This window comes from Ictidomys tridecemlineatus, chromosome 1 (genome assembly GCF_052094955.1).
Source record: "Ictidomys tridecemlineatus isolate mIctTri1 chromosome 1, mIctTri1.hap1, whole genome shotgun sequence".
Taxonomy (NCBI): domain Eukaryota; kingdom Metazoa; phylum Chordata; class Mammalia; order Rodentia; family Sciuridae; genus Ictidomys; species Ictidomys tridecemlineatus.
The window spans coordinates 6,845,980-6,862,742 of NC_135477.1; the positions used below are offsets into that span (position 1 = coordinate 6,845,980).

Sequence of the window (16,763 nt, forward strand, 5' to 3'; positions counted from 1 at the left end):
AGATATTCTGCTTTTAGTTAAAACTAACCAAGAGCCCCCACAAAAAAGCCAGGAAGCGCACCCTCACTAGAAGTAGAATTTGCCGATGCCCTGATCTAAGACTTCCAGCCCCAGGACTGTGGGCAGTAGACTTCTGTTGTTTAGGCTCCAGTCTGGGTTTTTTTTGTTTGTTTTTTTTTTGCTAGTCGTTAGTCTGATCTAACTAAGGCAGAAGAAAACTCAGGGGGAGCCCACAGTCAGACATCCCGCTCCCGGACTGAGGACACAGAGCTTCTGTCTAAGATCCTGGGGAAACCGAGGCAGCACAAGTCCAGGGGACAGTGTCAGACAGAGGTGTACAGACGGTGTCCCTGGGTGTTCGGTAGATAGTGACCAGCATACGCAGTGTGATAACTCCCTGAGGCCTGGGCAGAACCACACCAAGGGCAAACAGTGCCCGGACCTCACACAGGGTTGAACCTATTCTCACCAGCCAGGCTGGAAAATCTCATAACTCACAGGGCTCTGGGTAGTGTTCTCAGAAATGCCCTGCTTCAGTGGCGAGGAATAATCAGTCCTAGACTAAGCCCTGTTCTGCCACTGCCTCTAAAATCTTAAAAGCAAGATTTGGAAGGATCAAACTATTTCCAGGTAATTTAACTGCATCCCAGAACAAAAGCTCAAAAATATTTATGTTCATACAAAAATATGTGATACCCCAAAAGGTAAAATTCACAATGCCTGGCATCTAATAACAAATTATCGAACACGCAACAAAAGAAAATATCACACACATAATGAGGAGGAAGACCCATCCATCACAACGGACCCTGTGGGGCTCAGGGGTGGCTCAGTGAGAGAGCTTGCCAACGTGCACCCAGCCTTGGGTGGTCCCAGCACCGAGGGGAAAGCTGACCCTGAAATGACACAGTGAGAATTAGCAGATAAGAGCATAAAACAGATCTTGTAACTGGATTCCATGTCTTCCAAAAGTTAAACAGAGAAATAAAAAATAGAAAAAGATCCAAATCAAGCTGCTAGAGATGAAAGTCACAGTGTCAGGGTTTAAAACACATTAGGTGAGCTGTCAGATTAGACACTGCAGAGAAAAAGATCAGTGTAATTGAAGATGAGATAGAAGACATAAAATTTTTGAAGAAATAATGGCAGAAAGATTTGTAAACTCAACAAAAATTCAAAGTCCACAGATCCAAGTTTCCAATGAGCATCAAGCACAAGAAACAAAGAAAACTTTATCAAAACCGATAAAAAGGAGAAAAACCTTAAAACAGCCAAAGGAGAGAAAAAGACACGCCATGTATGAAGACACAAAGATGAGGCATCAGATTTTGTTGGAAACGCTGCAAGTAAGAAGCATCATCTTCAACACATCCAGAATTCTATGCCCAGCAAAAATATCTTTCAAAAACAAAGGTGAAATGAAGATATTTCAGACAACAAATCCATCCTACAAGAAAATTAAAAGGAAGTCCTTTGGGCAAAAGAAAAATGATAAAAGATGGAAGTGCAGATCTACACAAAGGGACAGAGAGCACTAGCGATGGTAACTCACGGCACAGGTAGGCTGCTAATTCCACCATCTGTCCTCACCTCCCAGTGGGCTATGTGGCCCTCCCAGGGGACTCTGTGTTGCCCCCTAGTGTTGCCATCGTGGTACTGCATCCTATGGACCCCACTTGCCTCCCTCCTCCAGGCAGGAATGAGCCCAGTGAGGGCAGGGGCTCTGGGTGACATGGGCACTTACTTGGTGGCTAACAAATGTTTATTGAGTGGATCGTGCCCTGAATCAAGGTAGGGCTGCCAGTGTCTGGAGACACTGAGAGACACAACCGAGGCTTCTCACTGGTCACCAATGGAAAGAGGAGGATTAGAACAGTCCACATCAATGTTGCCCAACTTCAGTCTTTCAGGGGCTTTCTTCTGTTAATACCTGTATTGTTAATATTATGATTAAATGCCTTCACACCTCTCTACATAAACACACGTAGTGATGAAGGAAAAGAGCAGTCTCTCTCCCTCCCTCAAAAGGATCTGACTGAAGCTTCAGAACACCTTCAGATCTGCCCGAGGCGCTCTGCTGGCACCTTCCACTTCAGCAAGTTGCAGCTCTGCTCTCAAGACAATCCCAGAGGGCCCTGGACAGGGGCCAGGCAGAGGCACCCGATCCCAGTGACAGCGCATTACCCTGAGGCTGATGGAGACAGATGCTTTGAAACTCACAGTTGGGCCACAGGATGCCCCTCTGGATTCAGATGCTGGGTGCAGCTAATGGTGAATACACAAACAAACCCAAACCAAAACGAAGCAAAATGATGACCACAAAGCAGTCATCAGCCACGGGTCTTGCCCACGGAGGGCCCATCCCCTGGGCTCAGCCTTGAGGACCGGACTCCACTCGGGTGACACCATCTGTCCTCACCTCCCAGTGGGCTATGTGGCCCTCCCAGGGGACTCTGTGTTGCCCCCTAGTGTTGCCATCGTGGTACTGCATCCTATGGACCTCACTTGCCTCCCAGATGGAATTTGCTCCTGGGGACGGGAGGACCATGGGAAAGGGGCAGGCACTATGCAACTAGCAGAATGGACAGAGGACAAGTCTTAGACTAGTTAGCGCAGCGAGGCTAGGGCCCTGCCCTGCTGTGTGCTAGCTCCAAGACCTGGGGCCAGGCTTCACTTCAATCTGTGGAAGATGGGTAACTGGTGGTGTTTAAAGTAACTGGTGAGTAAGTTCAACCTCTCCCATGGTGCCTGGACTCAGTATGTCACCCAACATGTTAAAAGTAAGTCGAAGGGGATGTTTCGTTGAGGAAACTGCTGATCTAATCATGCTGGAGAAAGTCCACATGCTTCACATAGGAACCCTTCGCTCCAGGTACTGGGGACCTTGGAGTGGAGCCCTGTGTGGGCTAAGGTTGCTGGCCAGGCAGTGGGGACGGTGTGAGTCAGACAGACATGGTCCCTGCCCTGGTGGAGCTGAAGCAGACTTTAATAAATAATCCCGTCAGCACACAATCTGGCCTGAGATGAAGCACTGGAGGCTGGGAAGCCTGGGCCGGCAGGCACGCTGGAGAAGCTCCCGGAGAAGGTGAGGCGCTGAGTTTTGATGTGAAGAGAAAGAGGGGTCGACCAGGTTGTGGGGCGTAGAGGTGGGAGCATTCCCAAGGGGACAGCGCAGCTGCACTACCTGCCCACCCACCCACCGGTCACCAGGGCAGGCCTTGCAGTGAATTCCAGAAGCATAGCTGATAAGCCTGGAGCCACTGTCCTTGGAAACAACTGGAGGAATCCTGTGGGCTGTGCAAAGGACAAAGAAGAGCTGGTGCCACCCGTCCCCGGCTGGGGTGGGGGCATTTAGAAAAAGGCGAAGCTTTTCCAAGAATCAGCCTGGGCTCTTCACCTGAGTGCAGTCAAGCAGAGGCCAGAGGGCCCGTCAGAGAGGCCACAGGAGATGCTGGGACCGGGAGAAACGTGGGAGAGGACCCAGGACACGGCGCTGAGTCCTGCCGACCCCCAGTGGCCACAGCCCACTGACACGGAGGTATAGTTCATACCAGTGCTTCCCATTGGTTTTCACTGGTCTTTCCTCTACCTCCGCCCATGTTTCCCAAAGTGTGTCCTGCGTACTAGTAGACAACTGGATCTTGCAGAGCAAGGCTACACATTCAATGCAATCCTGCGACATTCATTTTTAGATTAATTTATCATGGTAACCTGGAGATTCTGTTCTTCCATTTATAGTAATGGTAAAAAGTTCCTTTTAAAATACAATTGTTTAGTTAAAAAATGAGTCAGTTTTAAGAAACACTGGATTAATATTAGTGCCAGGGACAAGTACCTGATAAGGTAAAACCTGGGAGGACTGGGCAGGGGAGAATGGCCAAGCGCAAACGAGTGGAATTTTTTGTTTATCAAACTTCCCCAGAACTACTTGGAAATCATCAAATCCCCAAGGAGAACCAGCCAGTGGCACTGCTTCCCTGAGGGGGACAGCACAGAGGAGCCCACCACCCACAGGGGATGACTCCAGAGCTCCCAAAGCCAGGGCTGCCAGGCGGCTGGCCAGCGAGGCCGCCACGTCAGACTCTGCTTCGCCTTTCCGGGTGCATCGGAAGCCGTCAGCTGGGCCTGTGAACACCCACAGCACTCCAGCTGGGGCCCAGGGACCTGATCCTGGTGGCTCCTTAAAAATAGGAGGGTCTTCCCAATACCACACGTCACGCCTGGCGTTTTCCACACCTCTGGACAATCAGGTTTTGTGTGTAGCAGGGGCACACCTACACACTGTTGGGTGCAGAACAGGCTGAACTGTGTTGTCTGCAGGGCAGGCTGAACAGATGTTGGCTGCAAGATAGCCCACGCACTCAAACCCCCTCTCTCTGGTCCTTTATCACCTGTTTGTGTCAAGTCCCGCTCAAGGCTGAGCACTCAACCCCCCTTGGGCCAACAAGGCAGCCTGCAGACCCAGAGGCCCCATTAGATTTGGGCAATAAAAACTCCCTCCTGCCAGGCCCCCCTCTCTCTTGCTCTTTCTCTCTTGCTCTCTCTCTCTCTCTCTTGCTCTTTATTTTTATTTTTTAAGAGAGAGTGAGAGAGGAGGGAGAGGGAGAGAGAGAGAATTTTTTAATATTTATTTTTTAAGTTTTCAGCGGACACAACATCTTTCTTTGTACATGGTGCTGAGGATCGAACCCGGGCCGCACGCATGCCAGGCAAGCGCGCTACCGCTTGAGCCACATCCCCAGCCCTCTCTTGCTCTTTATCTTTCTTGCGCGCGCTCTCTGTCTCTTGCTCTTGCTCTCTCCCTCTTTATCTCTTCTCTTTTCTCTCTCTTTCCTTCTTTCTTTTCTCTTTGTTGCACTGCTGCAATAAAGATCTTTTGGTTGCTCCGAGTGTTGTGGTCACTTTCTTTTCACACACACACACACGCACACCCACAACTGGCAGCAGAAACTCTTCCCTCTCAGAAGGGGCACCCTCAGGGTCTCCTGGGCTGGACGTGTGCTGGTGCAGCCCGTGGAGACGGAACCAGAAAGACCTGGCCCTTGGGGGAAGAGCTGTCCCTCAGGGAGCAGCCTTTGTGGTGCAGCCTGACACACGGACGCTCACAGGCAGCAGAGCCCCGGGAGGCAGCCTGTGGGGGTGCGGGGAGCGGGAAACCAGGGGTGCGTGGCTGCCCGGAGCAGCGATGCCTGTCTGGGCCAGCTTGTGGGCTCTGAAAACCAAAATGCGTTCGGGACCCTGGGGACTTCAGAGATTTACTATCGGTGAAGGGCGATAATCACGCCAGGAGGAGCAATTATTCCCAAATCATTTAGGACTTAAAAAATCATTGGCAAGAAGATGGAGGTCAAGAGGTGCACTGTCGAGGGAAATAAAAACCTCTACCTGTCAGGCCTGGATCTCACTTCCTGTCCGATGAGCTGGCAGCGCTGAGACGGAGACACAGCTGAGAGGCCAGACTTAGATCCTGGAACCCAGAGAGCTGCAGGAAGTGCCCCAGGCCTCCTCCTCCAGTGTCACCTGCCTGCAGGCACTCCTGGCCACCACAGATGCCAGGAGAAGAACAGGGGCAGCATTGTGGAGGACGGACTTCCAGGGCAGAGAGTGTCCCCAGAAAGCCTCCGTTCCATGACATTTTTAGCTACGTCAGGACTCTGCTGGGTTGAGCCTGTCTCCCTGTCACAGGGCAGGGAACAGCAGGGCTGGGTGGGGACAAAGCAGGGGTCGTCCCTGCATGGCAGCACTGAGGAGCACACACCCCAGGTGGAGAGGCCCAGGTGACATCTATACCTTCATCCTCCAGGACCCCTCAGCAAGCTCAGGTGGCACATCCCTAAGCCACGTCCACCAGGGTCTGGCACATTCATAAGGAGCGAAGCTGAAGGGCCAGGGCTGGGAGTGTGGCTCAGTGGCAGAGCACCTGCTGGCATGTGGAGTTGGGTCACATCTCCAGCACAGCCAAAAAGAAAGAGGAGGAGGAGGAAAGGAAGGATGGACAGGTAGACAAATCAGAAAACTCACGGATCACTGTTTTTCAAAAAGAAACAATGGTGTTGGTAAGGACACAGGCAAGTCCGGCACACGTGTCCTGGAGGGCGAACTGACACACTCTCCTGAAGAGCAGCAACGTGGGGACCATGGCTCCACACTACAGCCCCAGAGCCCGGAAAAGCATCAGAAGTGTGCACATGGAGGACACCCAAAGCCGTCCCTCAGGGTTAAGTGCAAGTGGGCAGGAAGCAGCCCCATGTCCCTCCACGGGCAGGTGACAGGGCTGGTGTCAAGGTGCTTCCTCCCCGGGCTCAGGCTCCTGGCCTGTGACATGGACCCTCAGGCCGGCTGTCACACACAGGCTCCTCCCCACCACCGGCCTGGTCTGAATGGCCCGACTTCCGTTAAGTTGCACAACTCACAAGCCACAGGACGGAGGCTTGTGGAGAACAAACTGCCCACGCTGACCTGTCCTGCGGGCGCCAGTATGAAGCTCTACAAATACCACAGCCACAGAAGCGTCAGCCAGGAGAACCAGGCATTTCTAGAATTAACCATTCCATGTTTTCCTTGGCCCGATTCCGGATCCTAGAAGGGGCCTCACTCCCTCTAAGGGGTTTGAACCGCCGTCTATTAGAGCAACCAGCCCTTCACTTGGGGCTGCTGCAGCCAGCAGCAAGCCAGCCGGGGAGAGGCGGCCAAGGGAGCCAACGGCGGTGATGACTTCATTGATTAGACAGCTTCAGGAATTCAGGGTCTGCGCGGCCTGGCACTGGGCAGCCAGCAGCTCCTCGTAGCCATTTTTCATTAAAAATAAGGAAGAGGAACAGAGAATTACCACCTCCCCAGAAGCCATCTGAAATGGCCTTATTTTGAAATGCGGCTTTACAATGTGGACACATCCTGACCCTCAAGTAACCTCAGCCAGACCGTCAGCAGAGCAGCGGCTCGACCCTAAGAATGTGCAAGCTCACTCTCGGGGACGGGGACAGCAACGTCACCTGAGGGCGGAAGAGGGACTTAGAACGCGGGAGGTAAATAGGTACAGCTTTGCCACATGTGCCTGGAGTCACCAGAGAAAACAACTCCCCAGCTGCCCAGGGCCACAGATGCTCCAGAAGGACCAGCCAGAGGAAGGCAGCAGCCGCCCTGACCTGGCAAGAATCCAGAGCCTCACCCCCTCCCACACCCCAGCCCCAGCCTCCAGACCCCAGAGCGCCTTAGCTCTTCCCCAGGGTGTGCAGGGGGACCGGCGGGAGGGCAGCTTCTCATCCCTGGCAGAAAAAACTTAATAAATGCCTTAAAGAAGAAAGGGGGGGGGTCATCCAAGATGGAGCTTTGCAAATACACCCCACAGCCCCGTCCGCACATTCGGTTGCTGCTGTTCTAAATGTTCGCATTTCTAAGCAGTGACAGGTTTCACTGCTGTGGCTGCTGTTTGGGCAATGCTGGGGTTTGCGGGGAGGGCCGGGTTTGGTGGTAAGACTTGAACCCAGGGCCCTGGGCATGCTAGCACGCCCTCCACCCTGAGCCACACTCCCAGCCCCTAAATGCTGCTTTTCAATTCAGATTGTCACAATGGCTGTTCTTCCACTGTATAAGAAAGTACCTTAAGAATTTATTCTCTCTTAAATTCACCTGATGAGTGAGACGAACATTAACACGGTTGCTTACATTTTAAAAAAAGATAAGCCATGAAGTTTGTAAAGACGGCTCCCCATGAGAGACAAGTAGGAACAGAACAGAATCAGGAGCTCAGGAGTCTGACCGCCTTGAACGTGGCTGGTTCTGTGGCTTTGATTTTGGAACTACATAAATATTTTACATAACTAGGAAACAAATTCAAATGCTGCAAAACCAATTCCTTAAAAATTAAAAGTAAACTGAATTCAAAAAAGGATCCACCTGGGGGACCTCTCTCCAGAACAGATGTTTCCTGCAGCCTTAATACGCTATTTTGCTCATCAATCTCCAGAGGGAATGTGCTATAAAGAGAAAGAACTGTCAAGAAGAGACTGTCACCAGCACCAGCCGCCATCTCATCACATTCAGAGATCAGCGGCCACCTCACCAGGGACATCGCAGGGACGCGTGGAGCTACCGTATACCCTGCTAGCTTCCCTTCCGAGGCATGCTCTGGGACTCAGGGATGTGTGTGAACCACAGGCCTAAGCAGATGATCAGGTCGCTGTTCTGGAGAGCGAGGATTCCTGACCTGGCGGAGGGAAAAGCAGATGGGAGGGGAGAGGAAGCACAGACCACGGCTCGGACCTGCACCGGAAGTCTTAGTACGAAATTTCAGGGTGCATTTTGTGTTTAATCATGTAAATTTTTGAGAGCTTCACTTGAAATGATGCTCAACCCAGAAGCAACAGGAACTACTGACATCCTCGCCATGGTTTCTAGATACGCTTCCCACTAACGGTGAGCAGGGCTCCTTAGGAGGACGGTGATCCAAGCCTCAGGCAGGAAAGGCACAAGGCAGGTCTGGGACACTCTGCCATGACTGGGAGGGAAGAGCCCCTCAGGCACCATGGGAGTCAGGTCAGGAGGACCTGGGTGGCAACCCAAGGAGGTTCCCCCTGGTCCCAGATGAAATAACTGGCACATCAATAGCGTGACAACTAGGCCATCAATAGGGTGACACCAGGCAGCTGGACAGGATGACATCTGGAACAGACTGACACACATCAAATGCATTTAGACCATTTGTCTGTAACGACATGCGTATTTTAAAATCTCACCTGACCTTGGGAGGATGCTAGAGAACTCATTATTTTAAAGACAAATAAATAAAGGAATCTGGCATTTCCAACAGGAACCTCAGGCTAACCAGCAGTAGACTGGAATTCTCCTGCAGAGAAGGATCCCAGAGAAGAACTGAAGAAGGGCCACCCCAGGATGCAAAACCTTCTAGTGACCCTTCATGACCAGGTGGAGCTGGCCCTGGTCATTCACAGCTGCTGACACCAGGAAAGCACAGGGCTGGACGTCCAGAGCCTGCAGCTAGAGAGGAGGTTGCACTAGGTCTGAGCCCGACCTGGGGCAAGGTGCTGAACCCACCGAACACAGCGGTGCAGGAGCAGGGAGCAGGAGCACCACCCTCCAGGCCAGACCCTGGGAAACTACAGGGCGGACAGCCCAGGTTTCCTTCAAAAGTTGAAAGAAAAATAAGAATGAGGGAGGAAGAGGAAGGATAGATGAAGACATTTAAAAACAGCATCAACCAATTGCAATGGAAGGACTTTGTATCCTGATTCAAACAAATCGTGAACAACATAAAACATTTAAAGACAAACAGAGGAATATGATCTTTGAGATTAAGGAATTGTTGTTCATTGTTTTTAGATATGATAATGGAATTGTCTATGCTTTTATAAAGAATCCCTAGCTTCAGAGGTAATGCTGCGATTTCTAGGTTTTGATTCAAAATAACTTAAGAGGAGAGGATTGGTGGGCGAATAGATTAAACAAGCGGCTAGTAGACTTGGAAGAGGTCCCAACAGACAAGCACGGGACAATCTGAACAATAAAGTAAATAACAGTAGCAACAAGGCATAACTCATGCAATAAAACATTGTGGGGTCCACGTTGGGTCCCTGGGTCCATGGTGGTATAAACAAAAGGAAGAAAAGGGGAAGCTATCGCTTGTGGTGAATTCCAGTTCATAAAAAGTGCCATTTGGGAAACACCATTCAGGTAAGAATTACCCATGGGTCAGGCGCAGTGGCACACACCTCTTAGCTACTTAGGAGGCTGATGCAGGAGGATCGCAAGTCTGAGGCCAGCCTGGGCAACTTAGGGAGAGCCTATCTCCAAAACCAAAGGCTGGGGATGTGGCTCAGTGGTACAGTGCCTGCCTAGCATGTGCAAGGCCCTGTGTTCAATCCCCGATGCCCTCCCTCATAGACATAAGCAGTGCATGGTACAGCAGGGAGGGAAAGCGTGATTCGGAAGAGGAACCAAGCACTTTTCCACAGGATGCTCATTAAAAGGAACAAACATGACTTCACAGCACAGAGCCTGCGGACACCTCTGTGACCACCTAACAGAGTTATCATCGCCATAACAGGTTCTGTGCGATCCTGGCCCAAGATGTGTAACTAAAATGAAAATGTGAGGAAACAACAGGAGAACCAAATGCAGGGGACTCTACAGAATGGCTAGCCGGAATGCTTCAAAACCCCACAGCCACGAAAGACAAAGGACAACCAGGGATTGTCACCAGGGGACAGGACTGCTAAGTGCAACACGTCTCCAACAACAACAACAACAACAACAAAAAAACAGTGGCACTGGCTGGGGACACCTGATGGAGGTCTCCAAATTGGTCGATGGTCCTGTACCAATGCCAGTTTCCTGGTCTATCCCTGTTCCACAGTCACGGTGTAAGCACCCACATTGGGGAGCCAGTGGATGGCACGTGAAGTCCACCCCATCACGGTGGCAACTTGTACTCTGTGTGAAATTTCTTCAGAGTGAAAAGTTAAAATGATTTTTAAAATAGTTATTAGTTGATAATTACTGCAGCTCCATGATGTGCCTTGAGGTTCCTGTGCTGCCCTTGAACTAGGCAGATACTTGAAATGCTCCATATGAACGTTAACAAGAGAGTCAGGACGCCTAACTCTAATGTGCGAGGTGCAGACCCAGCTGAGTTGGAGTCCAGCAGATCAACTGGAAAAGACCCCTTCTAGGACAGCTGGGGACGCTGAGACATGGATTCATCGTCTAATAATAAGGAACTATTGTTGATTTTAAAGGTAATTTTTAAAAATTCATTTAGGTACAATACATGTTAAATAAAACTTATCACCATAATGACATCAGTGTTCAGGCTGCCGACACTAAGTGTGTTCACAAGGTTGTACGGCCATCTCCATGTTCCAGAGCACTTCATGGCCCCAAAGGAGACCCTGCACCAAAAAGCCCCAGGCCCCAGACTCATGGACACTTGTTTCTGTGCCTCTGGATGTGCCCGTGCTGGACAGCTCCTGTAAGTGGGATCACACAACAGCTCTGTCCCTCCCTGCCTGGCCCCCTGCACCCACCAGGCTGTTCTAAGACTCTTCACGCTGTAGCGTCTGTCAGTACCTCACTCACCTTAAAAACAGAGGGGAAAAAAAATCTTTTAAGAGAAAGAAGATCAAGCAGATCACAGTGAACCTGGCGGGTGGGCACGCGGGGGTCACTGCCCCCAACTTGCATGTGTGTTTGAAGTTGCTTGTATTGATGGACATATGGGAGTTGGCATCATCTTCTCTCTACTTTTGAACGTGTTTAAAATTTCTCACAATAAAATAAAAGAAATCCTGCCGTTCCTACCTGGTGGGCTTCCACTCCCATCGCTTGCAAGGCCGACTTGAAAAACTCGGGAGAAGGTTTCCCCACCACTTCGGCTTCAATCCCGCAGGCGTACTGGGAAAGGAGAGAGACGCAGCATGGGTATGGGTCAAGAACAGGTGCATGCCCATGAAAAGACATGCCAATGTGTCCCTAGGGGTCAGGAGCCTTAACAAGGCAGGACACCGTGGACCTGAGAGTCAGAGATTACAGGCAAGAGAGCCGTGACCCTTGTAGTCAGGACACCCAGTGTCGTCCCTGCCACCCACTGAAAGGCCTGCGGCAGCAGGAGGCATGTGGCAAAGCCAGGGCCTCCCCCAGGCCAGGAGACCAGGGCTGGCATCTGCTCACTTGGCTGCCACGGAGGGCCTTCCTGGCTTCCTCCTGTGCGCACCTCCAGCTCCACCACAGGCCTCCTGAGAGGTCCACTCCCACCCACTAAGTGTGGGAAGGCAGGAGCGCTGCAGCCCTGAAGCTGACCTGGGGCAGCAGCCAGGGTGAGGGCAGCTCAGGGGATGTGGGTCAGAGGGACTTGAGGGCCACAGATGGCCTTGTCAACGGGAGGGGAGTATCAGGAAGGAGGTGAGTTCCATCATATCTGAGGTGCGGCTGCTGAGGTCAGGAAGGAGGCCAGTGGTCAGCACAGACACAAAGCCATGAGCAAGAGAGGAGTGCAGCAGAGAGCATGCTGGGAGAGCAGGCAGGGAGGGGCTGGAAGAGGGGACAGGGAGGACAGAGTGATGACCAGGATAGCCCCAGAGGACGGGGAGTGCACAGCTGGAGGCCCCACACAGGAGGGGGACTTGGAAACAGGAAAGGCCACTTATGCATCAAGCCTGGCCTCTTCTCCAGGAAGGTCTGAAGGACGTCAGACGTCCCTGAAGAGGGCTCGGGGCAGAGCCAGGTGGGCACCTCGAGCGCCTTCATGTAGGCTCCGACGTCCAGCATCAGGCCCGAGGTTTCCTTGTAGTAGCGTCTACAAGAGAGCAGAAGGGAGGAGGTGAGCAGAGCCCTGGTTCAGGTCAGCGCCGACGCTGTGCCGAGCTGACTCGTGGGGGCCTGGACAACAGAGCCCAGGGGCCAGCAGCCCTGGAGGTGCCCACTGAGATCAGGCCTTCAGTCTGGGTAGCCCCTGCCACCAGCCTTGGGACCCATTGCAATGATTAACTGGGGACTCCAGGAGCAGCTGGATCCAGTTGCTGACACAGAGGAAGACAAGTGCCCTGTATTCTGGGAAGCGACAGCAGCACATGGAGCATGTGGCGAACCCGTAATTGCTAATAATTAACCCTAAGTACTGTTGAAGAAGAAAGTGCCATTAGTTCCCCAGCAGCCCGCCGCATCTCCATCAGCAGAGGTCCGGCAAGGGGCCGGGCGCCACAGGCACCAGATGCTCTTGGGAGCCATCGGGAGGCCAAGTCAGCTTGGCCCGCAGGAGAGCTCCTTTCTTAAGACAGGTGCCATGAGGCCAGTGGCTGGGCTGAGCCCTGGTCCTTGACCTGACCTGGCCGCCCATGTCAGACCTGAGCCTCGAGGCACCTGGTCCCAGGTCCATGGAGGACCGAGCAAAGCCATATGGCCATGAAGAGGGGTGAAGGCAGCTCATCCTGCTGCCCTGAAGGACGTACAGAAACCCCAGAGCCGAGAGCGGGATCTGACATCAGAGCTGTGACTGTGTCCTGCCACCCACCACATCAGTGTCCCTTCTCTTCCCTGCCCTCCAGATTTGGGGACGTTAAACAAGCATGTGTGCAGAAAACCAGAGAGAAGGTGAGCAGCTCACTTCAGGGCCCAAACCCGTCTCTGCTTTCCCACTCGGGTTGCCTAAAGACACACCATCAACACCCAGTGCTGCCTAGGCAGGTTCTGGAGTTCAAAACCACTGACTCCTAGAAACCAAAATCAGAGCCTTTAATACTTCCTTCTTTTTTAACCAAATCTGGGCTGGTTTTATAGGCCAAGAATTTTTCTGTATTTCTTATTCATTCAGGAAAATTAAAAAGCCATCTTGAGCCAACTGTTGGATAAAATTTTTTGGAGGAGCAGTAGATACGAGTATTTAATTTATTTCCACACCCTAGAGACTGCGTTCATTCTCTTTTGTTTCTGACCCAAAGGGCCACAGTGGCCCTGGACAGGCCCGTGTGCTCTACCCCGGGGAAGCTGGCGCCAGGACACGGGGACCAGTGGGAGCAGCAGTCAGATCCGATTTTATGCTTTATTCTCCTGCCGTTTCCGATTATTCAGCACAGCTCCCTTCAAAATGACCACTTGACCTTTCCCAGAAGAGCCATTAACCTTCCATAGTCTGTGGCGTAAACAGCTTAATTTTCTGAAGGCGGCATGACAGAAGAAATTACAAAGCCAATTCCCACTCTCGGTCCAAACAGATGCCAAATGTAAATCACTCCATTCCAGAAGGAGGACACCCTGCCCCGCTCGGCCTCCGCCGCCCTGCCTCCTCCACAGCACACGCCTCATCAGCGGCCACCCCAGCCCATGGCAGCACCTTGACAACAGCCCGTCCTGGGTCTTGGGCCCAGAGCGGCTGACCTCACCTAAAAGCCAATGTTTTCTTTCCCTGACTCAACCCCCCCATGCCCAAGTCAGGGCCCACCAGCTGGAGCCCACCCACCTCTTGCCAAACCCTCCCGCTGCCCAGGCTGTTGCATATTACAAACCCCAGAGCAGAGAGTCCGTTTTTTTCCCAACAACATACTGATTCTGACTACTCCTCATAATCTGGAATTATTAATTTAATAATTATGAGACAATTTTAAAGAAGAAAATTTAACATAAATGAGCCTTGAAGAGCTTCCTAATTACGCGGTGGTCTGGCACAGGGCTGCTGACCAAACCCCCAGGGGGTGTGAAGGCAGGAAACAGAAAAATGACGTGTTGTGCACGCACGAATATGTCACGATGAATCTCATTATTACAGATGACTACAACGCACCACTTAACAAAACCCACCCAGGCTGGGGCTGGGGCCCAGCAGTGGAGCGCTCGCCGGGCATGTGTGAGGCCCTGGGTTTGATCCTCAGCACCACATAAAAATCAAGAAACAAAATAAAGGTGTTGTGTCCAACTACCACTAAGGGGGGGGGGGATAAAACCACCCAAGGGCTCAGCCCAGCCCCGGTCAGTGAGCTAAGCAGGCCAGGGCTGGGCTGACCTCCCAGCAGGGTCGGAAACTGCAGAGGGTGAGAAGGGAACGTCCACGTGGCTGGGTCACGGTGACCACAGCTCATCAAACATGACTTGGGTGTTTCTGTGGAGGTGTTTCTGGATTTACATGGTAGAGTCTGAGTAAAGCAGGGCACCCTCCGTGACGTGGGGAGCCGAACCCCATCAGGTGAAGGCTCTCACCCAGCGGACTGCCCCCCCCCCCCCGAGTCAGAGCCAGCAGACCGAAATCTAAAATCTCCTAAAATCTCCAACTTTTAAACCCAGGCCCCCAAACACTTTGAGATCTTGTAAGGATCCAACATCTGCTCTAGAACACGGCCTAGAGGTGCGAGGCACAGGCCCTGGGGTTGACCAGGCCAGGGGCACTCCTGGCCCTACCAGCAGCCACCAGGTCAGGGCTCACGTCACCTCCATGTGCCTCTGTGCCCCCACCTGCCTGATGGTGCACTGCCCACAGCTCCAGGGCTGCGGTCAGAACTGAATGACATGGACTAAGTCCAGCGCTTGGCGATGGCCAACGGCTGAGCAGAGGTCTCTTCCTTGTCCTCTCAAGCAGCTGGCCCTGTTCAGCAGGCAGATGCCATGAGACCAGTCACAGCAGGACCACACTGGACACGGCTCCTCAGAGAAGGCTGCGGATCTGCCTGAGCAGTTGGGGGAGGGCCCCAATGTGTCCTTGTGACCGCGACAGGCCGTGATCCTAAACCTCTAGGTGTTTCTCTTGCGACAGGATGAACCTGCATGGCTTCTGAAAAGCAGCTGGGCAACGTGCATCAGGACCCAGAGAGGCCCACCGGGACCCTCTGAGGACACGACCCGGGTGCACGGAGAAACAGCCCCCGCAGGGACCAGGGAAAACAGCCACACAACGGGGACCCTGTCACAGAGACAGCCCCTCTTCATGTGCAAAGCCACCCACAAGACACGGCCTGGTGAACATAAAATGAGGTGACAAAACAAGGTCCGGCTGGACACCACAGGGTGAAGAGGCCCTCCGTGAGGACCCTGGGAGAGGGACACCAGGGCTGAATTCTGGGGCAGTGGAGGGAAAGACGTCTTGTCTTCCCTTCTGCTCTGTATTTTCTAATTCTTCTGTGATGTCTGTGTGCAATCCTGGCGGTCAGCAAGGGTGTGAAGAACATGACCAGGGCTGTTTCTGTAAGGAACGGGATGGCGCTGTGGTGTGGCTCTCAAGTGTCCCCTAGTGGGCCAGGCAGTGGGCACTGGTCCCCAGCTGATGAGCTGTTGGGGATGGTGGGATCTTTAGGAGCTGGGGCCTAGGTCACTGGGGTGTGTGCTTGGGGACATTGGGACCCCCACCCTGTCCTCCTTCTCTGTGAGGTGAACAGGTTTCCTCCGCCACATGCTTCCACCAAGATCTCTGCCTCACACAGGCCGAAAGCAATGTGACCCAGTGGCCATGGACTGTAACCTCTGAAACTGTGGATCAAAATAACCCCTTTTCTTTTTAAATCGATTTATCTCAGATATGTGTCACAGCAACAGAAAGATGACTAACACAAAGGGTCAGGCACATGCAGGAGGCTCAGACTAAAGGCTGCTCATAAAATTACTGCTTTACAGAGATGATGCTCTGGGACCACAGACACTGAGTGCCCAGACCAGATTATCCCCAGGCCCTCAAGCCAATTGGTCACTACTTAGGTGTCCCTTGGGACCGGTCTTCACACTTTGGCTATATCCTGCCCACTGCACAACCTTCTTCTTTACTCCAAACTTGGGAGGGTCAACATTTGGCCTCTGAGATCTCTGCAGGGTCTCCATCCACCCTGAGCCCGGCCTCTCCTAGCTGGGAGTCCACATAGATGCTTGATCACCCAGCTCCAGAGGACAGGGCACTCTGGTTTCCTAAACAATCACTGAAGAAGAGGAAGGAAGAAATGAGGAGGAAAGGTGGGGGGGGGGGAGCAGGCCGCCTGCGCTCCCTCCACACACACACACACACACACACACACACCCGCCTGCTTCCTCCTTGATTCTCTCAGAGAACCACCAAGCACGTCCAGGGGAGCCAGAAGCGACTGTCTGCGGGGCTGACTCACCCCTTTCCCAGGGATATGAGCACAGGATTCTCCAGCTCCATGAGAGTCTGGAAGGCCTTGTTCATGTTCTGGTAAGAAAAGCTCTCCCCGGCGTCTGCCAGCACCACGCAGTTTGGGTTGGACTGGTCAATCTGGTCAAACTCTGAGCGGACTCCTGGAGAAAGATAAAGAGATCAT

General features: G+C 52.5%; 1 protein-coding gene and 1 long non-coding RNA gene across 5 annotated transcripts in view; one reads left to right on the forward strand and one right to left on the reverse strand.

Annotated features, from left to right (window-relative positions):
* Lhpp (phospholysine phosphohistidine inorganic pyrophosphate phosphatase) overlaps window positions 1-16,763 on the reverse strand; it is a 95,836-nt gene that overhangs the window by 60,974 nt on the left and 18,099 nt on the right. For all 4 annotated transcript variants that reach the window (XM_005320754.5, XM_040273833.2, XM_021723373.3 and 1 more), the window contains exons 3-5: window positions 16,587-16,740; window positions 12,247-12,310; window positions 11,317-11,409 (exon numbers count right to left, since the gene is read on the reverse strand). In XM_005320754.5, the coding sequence (XP_005320811.2) occupies window positions 11,317-11,409; window positions 12,247-12,310; window positions 16,587-16,740 (311 nt within the window). The remainder of the gene's footprint in view (window positions 1-11,316; window positions 11,410-12,246; window positions 12,311-16,586; window positions 16,741-16,763) is intronic.
* On the forward strand, window positions 58-4,889 carry LOC144367609 (uncharacterized). The gene is made up of 2 exons (XR_013427169.1): window positions 58-3,538; window positions 3,923-4,889. It is a non-coding gene; the product is annotated as an uncharacterized LOC144367609 (long non-coding RNA).